The 17,164-nt window shown below is 43.6% G+C and overlaps 1 protein-coding gene and 1 long non-coding RNA gene across 6 annotated transcripts in view; one reads left to right on the forward strand and one right to left on the reverse strand.

Annotated features, from left to right (window-relative positions):
- LOC116955684 (uncharacterized) overlaps positions 1-17,164 on the reverse strand; it is a 65,715-nt gene that overhangs the window by 33,676 nt on the left and 14,875 nt on the right. For all 5 annotated transcript variants that reach the window (XM_076053578.1, XM_032976933.2, XM_076053580.1 and 2 more), the window contains 3 exons: positions 14,605-14,669; positions 13,938-14,043; positions 6,073-6,217 (listed from right to left, as the gene is read on the reverse strand). In XM_076053578.1, the coding sequence (XP_075909693.1) occupies positions 6,073-6,217; positions 13,938-14,043; positions 14,605-14,669 (316 nt within the window). The remainder of the gene's footprint in view (positions 1-6,072; positions 6,218-13,937; positions 14,044-14,604; positions 14,670-17,164) is intronic.
- On the forward strand, positions 480-5,039 carry LOC142906093 (uncharacterized). Its single transcript, XR_012930062.1, has 2 exons — positions 480-1,595; positions 1,630-5,039. It is a non-coding gene; the product is annotated as an uncharacterized LOC142906093 (long non-coding RNA).

Raw genomic sequence — 17,164 nt, forward strand, 5'->3', positions numbered from 1 at the left:
CGATTTGCACGGTTGGTTACGTACGGTGCGAAAGAAGTTAATGTACAATGGATACCACTTCACTGTCCTCTGCTGCCACCACGTAGCCCGCAATACAAGGCTCCGTTTGCCATAACGTCCGTCAGGCGATTGCCCTTCTTCATAGCACATAGGCTAGAAGATAGAGTATCGAATTATTTGGGTACTGCACTTTACACCATCAGGCTTGATGAGAATTATATTTTAACAATGTTTAAAAAAATAATTGGCATGCAAATAGTTCCCTATTGGCAGATGAGTTTTAATTATGGTTATTTTAATCTTTATGGTGATCATTCATTTTATGGTGATCATCCTTCCAAGGACTATCCAGGATCAACCTTGCTTAGCTGCTGACACGAACGGGCGAATGAATCCAGGTGATTTGATCATCAGCATTTTAAAAATATAATTCAGTAAATAGTAAAACACTACGCTTTATTTAACCAGGAACGCTTCACCGAGTCTCAAGACTCTTTCAGGAGGCTCCTGCTTCAATGGGTTTGACCAAGTTACCTTTCCAGCATTGGTTTGACTTTTTAGAATCAATGGGGAAACTAGAAAATCCCCCTCCCCAATCAATGGTGTGCGAGCTCCACGTGTTTTACAAAAAGAAATGCACCTTCATATAAACAGGATTATATTTTAATTGATACAGGTAAAAATTTATTACAATCAGGCTCGTATAGCTGTGGAATTGTACTGTCTGTGATTTGCTTCTGTAACACCAAACTCAATAACAGTATTCCTGCATTCAAATGGCTCTGCACAAAATTTAAACTTAAAACTGGTTATGCCCTTCTTCCAGACAGACTCAACTCAGCTTTGTGGGTAGGCTGACTTTGCAGAGTACCACAGGTGAACCACTCATTGCACACGTGCGGTGCGCTTCCACCGAAGATGGTCTAAACAAGTTTCCCAGAGAGGGAGCGACACTCACGCACGCGGTAAGGGTCGTGCAGCCCTCGCCACGTGGCCAAATATTTTGGTGTGGTGAGCCAAACCAAAGGTCCCTACCGAGATTTAGTATACCATACGACTACACTACATTGAAACGCAGAACAGAAAACTATTACAATACACAGGCTACACCACTTTCAAGCACAGCCTCGGACCATGAATTTCAAATGAAACCTCATGCAGGGTTCTAAAACTGGGGACCTATGAGACAAATTCAGGTCTTGAATAGTCTTGGAGTCACCCGCCGAGAGATCTTGGTCGCTGACGTATCAAGAGAATACAGAGCTGTGAGATGAGAGACCTAGATTTGGGATAATGAAGAGATGAAGACACCTGGATACAGGAGGTACAGATTAGTGGTCACATGTACATGTGTCACGACGCCATGATGCCATGTAACAACGTCTGTTGCAGTGACGCGTGACATCACGTAGCCTTCACAAAACTTGAAACTGGCAACGCATGCAAATTTGGTTACGTGACCCGCTGTTTAATCTACTTCAAGAACCCTGACCTTGAGGAGGCCGTGATGGTGTGGAGGAGGCCATGATGGCGGGGAGGAGGCCGTGATGGCGTGGAGGCCGTGATGGCGTGGAGGCCGTGATGGCGTGGAGGCCGTGATGGCGTGGAGGCCGTGATGGCGTGGAGGAGGCCGTGATGGCGTGGAGGCCGTGATGGCGGGAAGGAGGCCGTGATGGCGTGGAGGAGGCCGTGATGGCGTGGAGGCCGTGATGGCGGGGAGGAGGCCGTGATGGCGGGGAGGATGCCATGATACTCATCTTACACTGACTCACTCAGACATCATACACTGACTCACTCAGACATCATACACTGACTCATCATACGCTGACTCACATCATACGCCGACTCACACATCATACACCCACTCACACTACCACTGACTCACTCACACATCATACACTGGGAGTGTTATGCTGCCAGCTATGGCTGCAAGTTTGGTCGTACATGTTATGTACAGTGAGGGAAAAAAGTATTTGATCCCCTGCTGATTTTGTACGTTTGCCCACTGACAAAGAAATGATCAGTCTATAATTTGGTAGGTTTATTTGAACAGTGAGAGACAGAATAACAACAAAATACAGAAAAACGCATGTCAAAAATGTTATAAATTGATTTGCATTTGAATGAGGGAAATAAGTATTTGACCCCCTCTCAATCAGAAAGATTTCTGGCTCCCAGGTGTCTTTTATATAGGTAACGATATAAGATTAGGAGCACACTCTTAAAGGGAGTGCTCCTAATCTCAGCTTGTTACCTGTATAAAAGACACCTGTCCACAGAAGCAATCAATCAGATTCCAAACTCTCCACCATGGCCAAGACCAAAGAGCTCTCCAAGGATGTCAGGGACAAGATTGTGACCTACACAAGGCTGGAATGGGCTACAAGACCATTGCCAAGCAGCTTGGTGAGGTGACAACAGTTGGTGCGATTATTCACAAATGAAAGAAACACAAAAGAACTGTCAATCTCCCTCGGCCTGAGGCTCCATGCAAGATCTCACCTCGTGGAGATGCAATAATCATGAGAACGGTGAGGAATCAGCCCAGAACTACACGGGAGGATCTTGTCAATGATCTCAAGGCAGCTGGGACCATAGTCACCGCCGTGAAGGACTTAAATCCTGCCGCGCCCGCAAGGTCCGCCTGCTCAAGAAAGCACATTTACATGCCGTCTGGAGTTTGCCAATGAACATCTGAATGATTCGGAGGACAACTGGGTGAAAGTGGTGTGGTCAGATGAGACCAAAATGGAGCTCTTTGGCATCAACTCAACTCACCGTGTTTGGAGGAGGAGGAATGCTGCCTATGATCCCAAGAACACCATCCCCATCGTCAAACATGGAGGTGGAAACATTATGCTTTGGGGGTGTTTTACTGCTAAGGGGACAGGACAACTTCACCGCATCAAAGGGACGATGGACGGGGCCATGTGCCGTCAAATCTTGCGTGAAAACCTCCTTCCCTCAGCCAGGGCATTGAAAATGGGTCGTGGATGGGTATTCCAGCATGACAATGACCCAAAACACACGGCCAAGGCAACAAAGGAGTGGCTCAAGAAGAAGCACATTAAGGTCCTGGAGTGGCCTAGCTAGTCTCCAGACCTTCAAGTTGCCAAACGTCAGCCTCGAAACCTTAATGACTTGGAGAAGATCTGCAAAGAGTGGGACAAAATCCCTCCTGAGATGTGTGCAAACCTGGTGGCCAACTACAAGAAACGTCTGACCTCTGTGATTGCCAACAAGGGTTTTGCCACCAAGTACTAAGTCATGTTTTGCAGAGGGGTCAAATACTTACTTCCCTCATTAAAATGCAAATCAATTTATAACATTTTTGACATGCGTTTTTCTGGATTTTTTTGTTGTTATTCTGTCTCTCACTGTTCAAATAAACCTATCAATAAAATTATAGACTGATCATTTGTCAGTGGGCAAACGTACAAAATCAGCAGGGGATCAAATACTTTTTTCCCTCACTGTATATCGTTTATTGTTAATTTTGAATCACAGTTCCTATGATTACTATTGTTACATTGTTTTTATAGCTTTATTTTGGTGATTTCGAAAACATATGGTTAAGCCATGTTTCTTGCGGAAGTGCGTAGTTGGCCTGATAACTTTAATCTAAATTGTCTTATGGTTATTGTTTTACTGGCATCACACTGGGATTTTTGCACACAGCCTTGTAATAGGGTGTTTTTTTTCTGGAAGATTTGCTGGTTTATCCAGGATTTTCTGTTGCGCGTCGTCGCTTTAAGATGTTCTTTGTTCATGTTTTGTTTGTTGCGGTTGCACCCGACTCAAGAGCCACATGGCTCACAGGGCTATACCTAATAAATGAAACTTGAAAAACACTTCAACAGACACCAACATTACAAATGTGAACCGCTTGTGGGATCTGTCCACTTTACAACTATTAACAGGTAGTGGGCTCTGCTCACTCCTCATCAGCTTAATGGTCACAACTCCAGCGGAGACATATTATTTGGTTCACTGATTATTGTAATTGTATATTTTTTATTTTCTCAAGCGAGACCAAAAGCAATGTCAAACGTTCAGGCTGATCCAGCCCTGCATAAAAGCAAGTTAATTCAGGCCATATTTTTTTGGGAGCTGAAATAACTTAAAACTAAACAACAAAAATGTTTATTTTCAAAATGTTCTTGATATATTATCATTGACTAACTTATACTATCACCGTCGTCACCAACCTTGATCAATCTACTGTTGAATGAAGATCTCCCCAAATTATTGCCATCTTTTCCGGCCTACTTTTTCTGTCATCTGTGTCAAAGGTCAGCGTCTCCTGTGCAAACGAAATTAGGGCGGCACTCATTTCGATTGACAACCCTGAGCCATTCATGATCAATCCCACATTACCATGGCAGGGGCTAATCTCTCTATAGAAGGACCTATTAATTTCCCACAAACTAGAGACCACACGTGGATTCACTCTCTGCAAATTGGAATTTGGACTCGCTACTTCCCAACTGTGAGTTGAGCTTTCTTAACTGCTGTACCACATGGCTGGACTGTGGTTGGTTTAAGTGATTATGATGGTGTTGTTGTGTTTTGGGCCTATGTTCCAAGATTTGACGCCGAAGAATTCTGCCACTTCGATTTGATGGAGATCACTTGAGACCTTTACAATTTAACCAATGGCCCTTTCTACATTAAATAATATTAGTCGATTTAAAACAATAGTTTTTTTTTATAAAACGTTAAAATAGTGAAATCAATAATAATACCCTTTAGCAAGCATGTTCAAGAGGGCCCTCTGAATGAATATTTGGCCAATTGCATTTGTTTGGCCTGTGAGCAGACACGAATGTTGTCATAATCATGAGTTAATTTGGTATTTGCGCTGTTCTAATAACACAAGGCGATCAGCAAGCATTAGGCAAGTGTAGTGTTTAACGACTTCACTTGCATTTTGCATGGATGGACACTGGCAGACACAGAAAGGTCGGTCATGGATTTTCCAGGTCTGCAGTTTGGGAAACCCTGGTTCAGCCTAATCAGCTGAACTGAATTGGTTACAACTTCATGCAAAAAGGACTTAATGAGAATGGGGCGCCATACGCCGGAAGGCAGCACGACGATGACCCAACATCGGCCGGGTCGGTGCTCAGATAGACGTAGCCGTTTCCTCTGCTTGCGCCGCTGCTAGCGTTCGCCGGGCCGTCCCCTTTTTGTCTCCTCCCCCGCACACGGCAGCGCCATTGGGCACGGCAGAGACAGGCCCAGCAGGATCGCCAACTAAGGGCTGCGTCAACACAGTTGCACAATCATTGCTGTCAGCAGAGTCGTTGCAATACAATCGCCAGAGCCAAGCACTGGTCCAAAGTACAATTCCTTTGCCACAGCAATCGAGTTAATTTCCACGGGTCCTCGCCATTATGTGAAATGCAAGACCCATGTTTAAATGCAACTGTGGCTGTGGCATTTGAGATGCGGTTGCATGTGGATGCTGTTTAATTCAAAACTGTATTGTACACCATTTAAGTAAATTAACAAACTACAGCCATTTATCAATTCGCTGCTGCTGGTTTAAGGCCTCCCAACTGTCGGTCATGAGGTTTGACCATACTTCACCACACTGGTCGATGCGGGTTGGTGAAAACCAGAGCCAGGATCAGTTCAAACTGTCACCGAGTTCATAGCACAATGTCTGACCAGCTTTGTTAATTATTAAAATGTACTGGGCAGATCGTTCAAGGAATGGCATGTCACTCACACATGGCATGATTCAGTCATAAATATAACTTGGACTACCATGTGAGAAACATTGTTCTGAAACAGGGAGATGTGAAAGTGCTGTCTCCCCACAGCATTGAATTAAGATCACTTGAAGGGATTTCAGCGGTAGCTCTGGCACGCCAAGTTCTAAACAACCCACTACAGAGGTATGTCGGCACCACGTCACAAGACGTAGAATCCATTTGGAAATCTCACCAAGCAGTGCACCCCAGTGCACTGGCCCTGGAAGAAATCTTTCACAGAGGACCTCTCCCAAAAATTCCTTTCAGGTTTATATTTGTAGTGGGCCGCATGAAACTGGGGTGCGTCACTCACCGTGGCAGCTTCGTCGATGTAGTGCTCTCCAAGTTTGCGGAAGATGTGGTGGAGGGGCAACCCCACCACATTGAGGAAGTCTCCGTGGATACTCTCCACAAACATCCCGCCCAGCGCCTGGATTCCATATCCGCCAGCCTTGTCCCTTTACAAGAAAAAAACACAGGAATCACCCGCTACAAATTCTTGAATCGTGTTGTTTCACATGTATGTTGCCAATTACTGAACACATTTCCTTATAAGTGTACCGTTTCACATATGCGTTTATTAAAAAAAAAGCTATCTTTTAACTCGTAACGCACGCAATAAAAGCAGACTATTTTTCGATGCAATACCAAATTTTGATTTAAAGCTTTCGTGACTGCAGTAATTCATAATCTTAGTTCTTTCGGTAAAGTCACGTTGAAGGGAAACAACAAAATAATAAAATATATTAAACACGGTAGGACCAACACCTCGGCCGTGGCAGATCATTGTTAAAATTCAGTAGGCTCACATGACATTGACTTCTCCAAGACAGAGGTTCTTTGTAAGCCATCTGGCTACCATGAGAGATTCGTTCATGAGGCTATCCACATATACAAGCACAGAGACAATTTCAACCGAGAAGATGGATTCTGGCTTAGCAATCATTGGAAGGATTTGATAAACCATTTCAGGTCTTAATTGATTGTTCACGCTTACGGTGGCTTTCAGACAGCATACATTAATTTTTCGTCTCCCCCCTCCTCTTTTCAGAACAGATGGACTCGTCCTTCTAAACAAACTGCCAAAGCGCTGCCCGTGGTGCTAACGTTTTTAAAAATAAATACAAACACCGTTTAAAAATAAATAAATGCGAACCGCCACTTCTTTCAAATGTTTCTTGCCGTTGGTTTTTCACACCTGATGATGACCGTTTGTGTTATGGTCGAAACGTCGTGAGAATTTTGATTGTTTTATATATATTTTATTATTTTATTGTTTCCCTTCAACGTGACTTTACCGAAAGAGCTAAGAATATGAAAAATGTATCGATGGTTAAATGTCTATGTACAATTTTATTGAGGGATTGTGTGTTATCTTGGTGTGGTCAAGGACTGTTTTTGCTATTGTTTTACTGCCTTTACCTAGCTTTGGAATTAATGTACTGATGCAATTTGAACGTATATATTTTATTTATTTAAGGGCTGCCATGGTGGTGTGATGTTATCTTCCTCTCCTTGTATACAGGAGGTCGAGAGTCCAATCCTGACCCTGACGCCTGCTCTCCCCATGGTAGCGTGAATTTTTTTTCTCAGTGGGCTCTCCCTGTTAAAATAAAAAAAGTTTTGTTTTATTTGTATATATTTTTAAAGTGATTTGTTTACCTTTCCTATACTTTACACTCCTGTGTTTTTGTATTGTTTGTTGTAACATTCTGACCTGCCCCAACTGGAAATCTGTGTAAAAGAGCTTTATAGCTCATCGGATTCCTCCTGTATAAATATTTTGAATAATTTTTTATGCAGTTGGAACAAGTACGAGCTGAAGAAGAGGCCAATAAAACGACATCACCACCACAAATATTAACTTAAAAAGATTATCGGGAGGCTTTTAGTTATTTATTTGGAAACAGCAATAGACACCTTCAGAGAGGATGATCCAAACAGAGAATGCAGCTCTAGAGTTAACAGGACATTGACCAGTAGCTTTCACTGCTAAAAGGAGCTGTGCCAGCAGCAGAAGAAACATTCTGTCCAGCTGTCTTTGGATGGATTTGTAAACGTTCTGCAATCGAGCCAGAAGGGCCAGAGGAGAGCAAAGAAGAGAGGCAGCTACCGTTGGTGAACATTCCTGTAGCTCCAGCTTCATCGTCAGATGAAGAGGCAGCTGATCCCACCCCTTCGTTTGCATAACTCCACCATTCCTCACCCCAAGAGTCCTCAGTTAGCAAGCTCTTTAACCATCTCGATTTGTATTTATTAGTTAAATGTATATCAACCTAAAATCACATGCATTTTTGTACACCGACATTTATGAACGTTTTTTCCCACAGAAATTTCGGGTAGGAACGTAACCACTGATTTTAACATGATGTATATGGGAAAATCAGTGTTGTCCTCCAGACAGTCTCGTCCCTTCACCTGATGAAGGCCGCTTGTGTTGTGGCCGAAACGTGGTGAGAATATTATTGTGTTATTTTATTTTATCAATTTATTATTTTATTCTCATTCTACGTGAGAACCAAAGAAGAGAAAAATCAGTGTAATTTAGAGTTACGTATGAGGAGTCCTCGGGTTACGAACCTAATTCGTTCCTGAGACCCCTTCGTAAGTCGGAACACAACAATGCACTACTGAAATTCCCATAAGGGGCCGTCCATAAATGACGTCACGCACCTAGGGGGGGGGGTTTGAGAAATGTGACGTCACATCAAAATGCGCAACTTTAAATAAATATAAACACGTTCTACTTAATTAAATAGACTTTTTAATAAATGGTTTCTCTTACAACATCAGAGTGCAGCGGCACACTAAATAAGCACTACAATGACATCAGTTTAAAGCGATTTGAAGCATGTTTTAGAGCTTTGTGACGTCATATTTGACGGGGGGTCTGACTTTTTGTGACGCCGTGTGACGAAGGGGGGGGGGGGTCAAAAATCGTCCAAAATCGCGTGACAGTCATTTATGGACGGCCCCTTAGGTCAGTGTAATGAAATGTGTTAGGGTTGAACACAAAGGGAAGCATTGTTACTCTGGTAATTAAGAAATATTGTAGATTTGCATACAACGCTATAAAAAATACTGCTAGCTTGTTGTCGAAAGGGGTGCCCCCCTTCCGACATGCTAGTCACCATAATTACGGTACACACACAGACACGGGGCACGCGCGCACACAGACACACACACACAAAGACACACACAACGATCCCCCGTGTAACCTTAACAGGCTGTTGAGGCAAGCTGTTTGCGAGCAGCGCTTATGAAGGCCGGCAAAGCAAATGAGGGGGTGAGTGGCCAACGCCATGCCTGGCCGCCTTTGTCTCCCCAGTGATGATGTTTACGCACCACACCAGGTACTGGTGTTGGCCATGAGCAAGAATAGAATTCAGGTCGCCGCTTTTGTAGCGCAGCACGCTAACCGCTACACTAACGCTTCCCACACAATCACACTTTCACACACGCGTAAACACTCCCAGCGCGTGGCCGACTCATTACACCTCGTGGAGGATCGCTCCTCTGAACAAAATAGTTCCGCGGTTCAGTTTGGAATTGCGAGTTCGAGTTTCAAGTCAATGTTAATATTTTTTATATTTCATGGAAGCTGGTTTGTAAGTACAGACGTTCATAAGTCAAGCGTTCGTAAGTCGTGGACTGCCTGTAACATTTCCCAGGTACACATCCCCCATGTATAGCAGATCCTGTCCATATATATAAATCAGCTCAAGCATTCCTGAAATCTCGGGACTTGTATATGGCCACCCCTCTCTGAATCCATCCCCTCTCCCCGCTGCTCCCTGTAAAGACAGAGCTTGCTCCTTCCTTCTCTCTCCCCCCTCTCTTCCGATTCATATCATAACTTGGCCCAGTCATTCCTTCTCCCCTCCTCCCCTTCCTGCCTCTCCTTTGTCTTGGGGACTTCCATCCTGACGTCCATTCCTCTTGCTTTCTCTGTAAATTATATCGACTCTACTCCCCTTCCCGTGGTGTGCCGTGGGTAAATTTTTTTTATGGATTCTAAAATGCTATCCACGACGAGTTACAACGCAAGATGACATCACACTTGATGACATAGTCACACTGGCCAGCAAGGCGAATACATTTCGTGCTCTTTCGATTTAAAGCTTTCGTGGCTGCAAGGATTCATCTTCTTTGGTTCTTTCGGTAAAGTCATGTAGAATGAGAATAAGATAATAAAATAAAACAATAAAATTCTCACGACGTTTCGGCCACAACACAAGTAGCCGTCCTCAGGTGAAGAAACAGGACTGTCCAGAAGACAGCGCACTCAAGACAGCGCACTCAAGCGCTGTCTTCTGGACAGTCCTGTTTCTTCACCTGAGGACGGCAACTTGTGTTGTGGCCGAAACGTCGTGAGAATTTTATTGTTTTATTTTATTATCTTATTTTCATTCTACGTGACTTTACCGAAAGAACCAAAGAAGACATTTCGTGCTGTTTTGTATCTCCAAAGTTTGGCAACGGTTTTATAAGTTTGGCCAGATTTCTACAACAAAGTTGCTTGACAAAAGGTTTAAAGTAAAAACAATATTTCATGCTCGCAATACACGCCACATTAAATTGTTTAAGAACTGATTATTCACAATTTGTAAATAAAATGGCAGTGGTACATTTACAGATTTATGTATCGGTCATTTCCCCCCAAATTATTAAAATCGTAATACATGGCACCATGTCATGAGATGGAGAATCCACATGGGGATCTGACTCAGCATTGCACTCCTGTGATAGAACAACCCTTTTACAGGGTGTCCAGGGTGCCGAATGGTGCAGGCATAGCAAAAACGTAACGAAATATGTACCCAATAATTATAAATCTATAACTTAACTTACAAAGAGGAAAATAACCCAGTAAACACACAACGTTGGGCCCACGGCATGTGGTTGAAACGGTTGGACAAACGTTATATGTTTACTGGGAAACTGAAACAAATGAGACAGAACATAAGAGTTTTAACAATCTGATCGCTTTCAGCAGTGTTGCTTTGCGATTGTGATTTGGCATTGCCCGATGATGCTGGATGTAATTACCAGTGAAACTTCGTACTCAAACTGTAAATGTTGTGTATTCACTCAACACACCAGTGGGCTAAAGTAGAGAACTATTTGGCTTTTGTCAACGTGACACTTTTTTGCTGATTGGCCGTGTCGGGTGGTGGAGGGTTACGACACATTTATAAATAACGCGATCTAACTCAAAACCTTTATTATGAATAATATTGGTCGCGAAAGCCTACGTGTTAAACTGATACTTTGATCACACTAGGGATCAGAGTTCATGGGATGGTTTGGCAACCTAACATTTGCAAATGCTTAAAATCTGTGCATTGCGTCTCACTGTATTAAGGTGAGGGGGCTTACGAGTCTGGTTACGCTATTGGCCAAGAGAAATGTAATACGATATCACTGTCCTATTGAACACTGACCCACGGTTGTTGTTAATGATAAACAGACACATGCAATGATAACTTGGCTGAGAGTTACATGATAATGAAAATAAACAACCAATGCCTATGTTGAAATAAAACACACTCATAATCTAGTTTAGTTTTACTTTGGTTAATTGCATCATGCGAGTTGTCTGGGAAAGCGGCGTATCGATGTGCGCGCAGAACTTTTCAGTGAGCGCATACTGCCAGCCATGACGCATGGATAAGAAGCATCAATACTGCAGGAAAATTAAATTAATGCAGAAAATGAAATGAAGTGAGGAGAGATGCGTACTTGGAATTAGAGAAAGAAAGAAGAAAATGAGTATCTGGGAACTCAAATACGAGAGATGCATCACATTGACTATGAAGAGAAGTGAATGGGCCTGGACAGGACACGTAGCAGGATTGACTAATGGCCGACAGACAAGACCGGTGCACGAGACCGGTGACCATGGAAGCCACGCAGAGAGAACGCATCCAAGGGGCGACCGCCAGAGATGGAGCGATGAGATCAGTTCTCATGTCAGGGTCAGATGGATAGTATAGCAGTGCTGGATTGTAAAGGATGGCGATAGCATCGGGAAGCCTTAATCCAGGAGTGCTAAAAAATGTCTGTCGATTAGGAATGACTGGGCCAGTAATAACTCGTTTATGAACAGAGGTGTTATTCTGGACTTTAGTCCAATTATGCTATTGTAGTCACGACTCGAAACAAAGTCTACTTTCAGAACTATTGCAATGCTCAACCCTGTGTGTGTTAGAGTTTGGCCTGCAGAAGGTGAAACCACAAAAGTACAATCAAGTGACCTCTGGTACACATATCAGGGAACAGTACTTGGCAGTGAAACCTACGGTGGGGACTTAGCCAAAGTTAAGTGTAGATTCACCTGTAGTAAGCGAACTGCCCCCGGAGTTGCCATCGCAAAACCACTTCTGAGATCCTTCAAGGGTCTTCCTATCCAAACTAATGGTGGTGCACCTTACCACATGCCGTGCAGTATGGATGATTGTTGTATGGCCGTAAAACCGAAATGTTGCAAAATTAATGGAAAAATCTAATTGTGCAGTGATTAGTTATTGCGCTGAGACCACAGGTGCACTATACCTGAGAATAACCTGGTTTAAACACAGGCAGTGGCTGAAATCTGAATTCGAACCCAGGATCTGTGGTGCCAGCCCAGCGCTCTGAATTCTGGGTCACCCAGTCACCTCAACTGTCCATGATTTGAACAAAACTTCATAATCATGTCCAACAGTCTGGGATACAGCCAATGTATGTATCTCCAAGATAATGATTGTGTTTCATTTTTTGATTTAAAGCTTTCGTGACTGCAGAGATTCATATTCTTGGTTCTTTCGGTAAAGTCACGTAGAAGGGAAACAATAAAATAATAAAAATATAAAACAATTCAATTCTCATGACGTTTCGACTGTAACACAAGCAATCATCATCAGGTGTGAAAAATCATCAGGTGTGAAAACCACACCTGATGATGATTGCTTGTGTTGCAGTCGAAACGTCGTGAGAATTTTATTGTTTTATATTTGTATTATTTTGTTTCCCTTCTACGTGACTTTACTGAAAGAACCAAGAATATGATTGTTTCAATTTCAAAGTCAAACTGTCTATCGACAGTCGTCAAGGCTGTTCAAATGAGCAATAATAGAACACTGCTCTCCGGGAGTGGCTGTGACCAGCGGTGGAAATGCCGTGTTTTTTGGCGACAACAAACCTGACAATAGCCACCGATGACGTACTACAAAGTGGTATTTATTTTAATAACTTCAGAGGGATGATGGGTCAGAGCGGATACCCAAATGGGAATTTAACTAGCATGCTTCTGATTGCAAGTTGCGTGCTCTATCCACTACACCAGGCCAAACTGCTTTAACATAAGGGGTGATAATTTACAAGTGGGTATGTTGGTCAAAAGCAAATCTTGCCAGATGTAGGAAGCCAAGCAGGTTCAGCCTGGGTAGTGCTTGAATGGGCGACCACGATGTACAGCAGGTTGTCATAGGATGATGTGGGGCTACGATGTGGGCAGCAGAGGGAAGTGGAGACAAATATTAGATCTTTTAACTGACTTCGAGACAAGAAGGCTCATCTGATCGAGTCACTCACTTTTCTGAAGAGATGCCGCGACACTAAGGTAATACCGATCGCCTTTACACTGACGTCTGCTACAGTCACTTCTAATGCTAAACGGATCTTGTTCAGGGCCGACCTAGCCCTGATCTCAGAGAGAATAAGATTGCTCCGATTTGAACTAGATAATTTAGACAAGACTCTCTTGCAATCACACTTAACATTGACAGAAAAAATGTCAACATCTGATTTGGACCATGTAGATAACATGACAGCCTCTTCAGCTGCCTCTGTCAGATAAATGCAAAGACAACCTGATTTCCTAGTTCAACCTCCTTTCGAAGAAGCCAGATTCACCTGATGACGATTGCTTGTGTTGCCATCTAAACGTATTAATTTTCTATCTACGTGGCTTTACCGAAAGACCCAAAGAATATGAAATCCACTGTTGTTCTGTATTCCTATGCCCACGTGTGTGCTCCCTACCTTCACCAACCGGCATGATGGAATCGCTGGGTGAAGCTACGTGGTTAAACACGCCAACATTGAGCCAACATTTACATGTGGTTGGAACTGTTGGACCGTATTGGCCCAAAGTTCCAAATTTAATGTGTAATCACTACAGGCCTACTTGCTCACATTGGTTCTCCGCTGTCGATGTAATCCCAAAGCAACTCTTCTGAGAGCTCCGCAAACTTCACTCGCGTCTCCTCGTGAAACTGCACTACGCTGGTCTGTAACTTGCCTGCACACACGCACAGAAACACATCAGCACAAATGCACAACTGCCGCCATTCACCACTAAGCCACGGTGACATAACAAAGATTGTGGCAATTTACGTGCAACTTTGAGACCACGTGAAGTGTGGAAGATGTGCTGGCTGGAGATCATGGGACAGACCCAGGTGTTATGGGTAAACTGAGACAGCAGACAGATGCACGCACTATCTTCCCCACTATGCTTGGCATGGGCCAAGTGGTAGTGATGAACTGGCACCCCTTGGTGCCTCGGTTCCTCCAGAATGAATGCGCGATGGAAATGCTTAATTGTCAGTATTGGAATTTTATTAAATTATGTGAAAACCCAATTTTTTAGTTTGCATTCATCTGTTTAGCAGATGAGACTATCGGCTCACAAAACTTGAGAACTTGCTTTCATCATGGGTGGATTAAACCTGGATTCGAACCCAGGATCTGTGGTGTCGGCTCAGGGCCCCAACTGCTGAACCACCTGGCCACATCTTCTATGATACATTGTCCTGGACTGTTCGGCCAGCCTAGGAGAAACGGTCGTGTTACACCTCACCCTCGCAAACGCAGCACTCGACCAACGCCACGCCGGTGAACACGCTGTGCTCTCGCCCGCTGAGCCTGCCACACGCACGCATACAACCACGCACACAAACATAACAGACATCGAGTTGAGTTGACTTGGGATTTGAATTGCGGGTGTTATCAGTTGCTTAAGTAATTCATTACAAGTGTAATGACCACAATTAGGAAGCACTGACCCAAAGCAAATGTTCAGCCAAATGGACTTCCAGGAAGTAGGCCTAGACTTCCTATTGGCGTAGAGAGGCCTCCAGGATGATTGGTCGGGAGGCAGGGTTTGGAAGGATTGGAGGAGAGGTTCAAATGGAAAATGGCAGTAAGCAGAAGTTGAACCTAGAGGCGACCGGTTGAGAACGATTGAGAAGGACAGGGATTGCCTGGAGGAAAAACTGATAGAGAGTTCGAGAGAAAGGGCTCGAAAGGGATAAAATGGGAGAGCACAAGGGGTGGTGACGTTCTGGACAAGGTACGAGCTTCAAGGCACAAGAAGAAGCCGGGCATAGCGTTAGTGCTGTGTCAGAAAATAAAGAGGCTCCAAGTACACGTGTGTGGGTGTCGTTTCACAAGTATCCCTTGATTTACAAAAGGGATGCATTCTTCGAAAAGAACGAGTGACGCTAAATTTCGGAATGGCTTTTCCCATTAATAAAAATTGGAATGGCTTTTCCCATTAATTGAATACTACAGATTATGAATGTGTTTCGACAATCAATACAACTCTACTCATATAAAAAGTACAGCTATATCACTTTTCACAATACAAAAATAATAACAGAACATAAATATTAAAACTATTGAATAAGAATAATTGTTTTATTGCCAGAAAGGGGAAAAACCTATTATCATAATTTCATACTTGCGAAGGAGATCCCATGATGTAGCTGCTCGCCCCGAGCTCTCAATGTCCTGATAGTGCGTTGTCTTTGTGCAGTTCGCCTTTTGGCGTCCTCTGGTCTAACACCGTTTGAGACTAGGCTCTAAAGAAAGCTGTCTCTGGTGTGGACCAATCAGTTTCAAAGACAATGCACACTGTCAGAGCATGTTTTTTTGTTTGCATGTTCACCACAAGTATATGTGGTTAATGCAGACATGATTGCTTGCAAAGGTCTCAGTTTGGTGTTTTAACATCTTAACACCTGTCTCATTTCCAGAAAGGGGAAAAATCTATTATCATAATTTAATACTGGCAAAGGAGGTCCCATGATATTGAATAATAAACTTAAATTTATTTTTTACCTTCTCAGGGAACTCAAAAGAATATCTGCTGCATGTTGGAATGACTAGCAAGGCGATGCAGAGGCGTTACTTTTGCCCTGCAGGGGACACTGTGATGCTGTCACAGACGGATGACGACGCAGCATCCCGGGTGCTTCTTGTTTGATGATTTCGTGGTGTGTGGCCGTAGTGAAATATCGTTAACGCGGAAATTCGATTTTGTTAATCAAAATGTGTCCATAATTTGTCAATTGTGTTCACACTAAATTTTGTAAACCAACCGTTCGTAAATCGAGGGATACCTGTACTCTACCAATTGTCTGTATCAATACTCGACTATTCGGATAGCATGAACGTGGTTGGACATAATCAGAACCTGGAGTGTATTTCCCACTGAGTAAAGCCCATTGAGCTAAGAAGCACTTTTTCAAGGCCGACTGCCAGCAGACATCAAAGCAATAAACAGCCTTCCTTGCCACATGTGCTGCTGGATGTGAGGTGATGAGCGGGGCTTCCTGACAGAACTGGCTGCATTACGCTGGGCGTGGCTTCTGGCACGAGAACAAGTTTCCATAAAAACGAATGACACGATATACATGGCAGTGTATAATAATGATCTAAAAACGCCAGCATTTTCTATTGAGTGGCGGGGTAGGTCGTGCTGTGATAACACTCGTTCGTGTCTCACAGCAAGAAAGGCCTGGATTCAATTCCCAACTCAGGTGCCTTTCTGTGTGGAGTTTGTATGTCCTGCTCCTATTCTGCATATTGTGTGAGTGGGGAGCGGTAGTGTAGCAATTAGCGCACTGCGATACTGCCGACCCGAGTTCGATTCCCACTCACGGCCAAGACCAATGACAATTATCTGAACCTGTCCTGGGCCTCCCCTAGGTCGACTCAGCCTCAAATGAATACCTGGTGCAGTGTATAAAGCATCACCACTCGGGAGCCAAAGGTGGCCAAGCGTGGTGTTGGCCACCCACCCCCTCGTGTGCCATACCGGCCTTCATAGGTGCTCGCTAACATCACTTGCCCCAACAGTCTGTTCAGGCTTTACGGGGGATCTTTGTTGTGTGTGAGTGAGACTGTGTAGGTGTGTGGAGTTTGTGTTCTCCCTCTGATCTGCATGGGTGTCTTATGGGTTGTTTCTTCCAATAACTAAAACATATAATCTGTGTAACTGGCATTGGCTACACATCCCAATGTGAAAAAAGTACCTGCAAATTACTCAATTAGGAATACACTTAACATCACCCCCTCCTTTGAATACTTTGCAGGACCCTCCTCAAAAAATGTCTAGAGACTCAGTGAGGCTTTTT

Source organism: Petromyzon marinus, chromosome 61, assembly GCF_048934315.1.
Source record: "Petromyzon marinus isolate PM22_M1 ecotype Great Lakes invasive population chromosome 61, UKy_Petmar_22M1.pri1.0, whole genome shotgun sequence".
Lineage (NCBI taxonomy): Eukaryota > Metazoa > Chordata > Hyperoartia > Petromyzontiformes > Petromyzontidae > Petromyzon > Petromyzon marinus.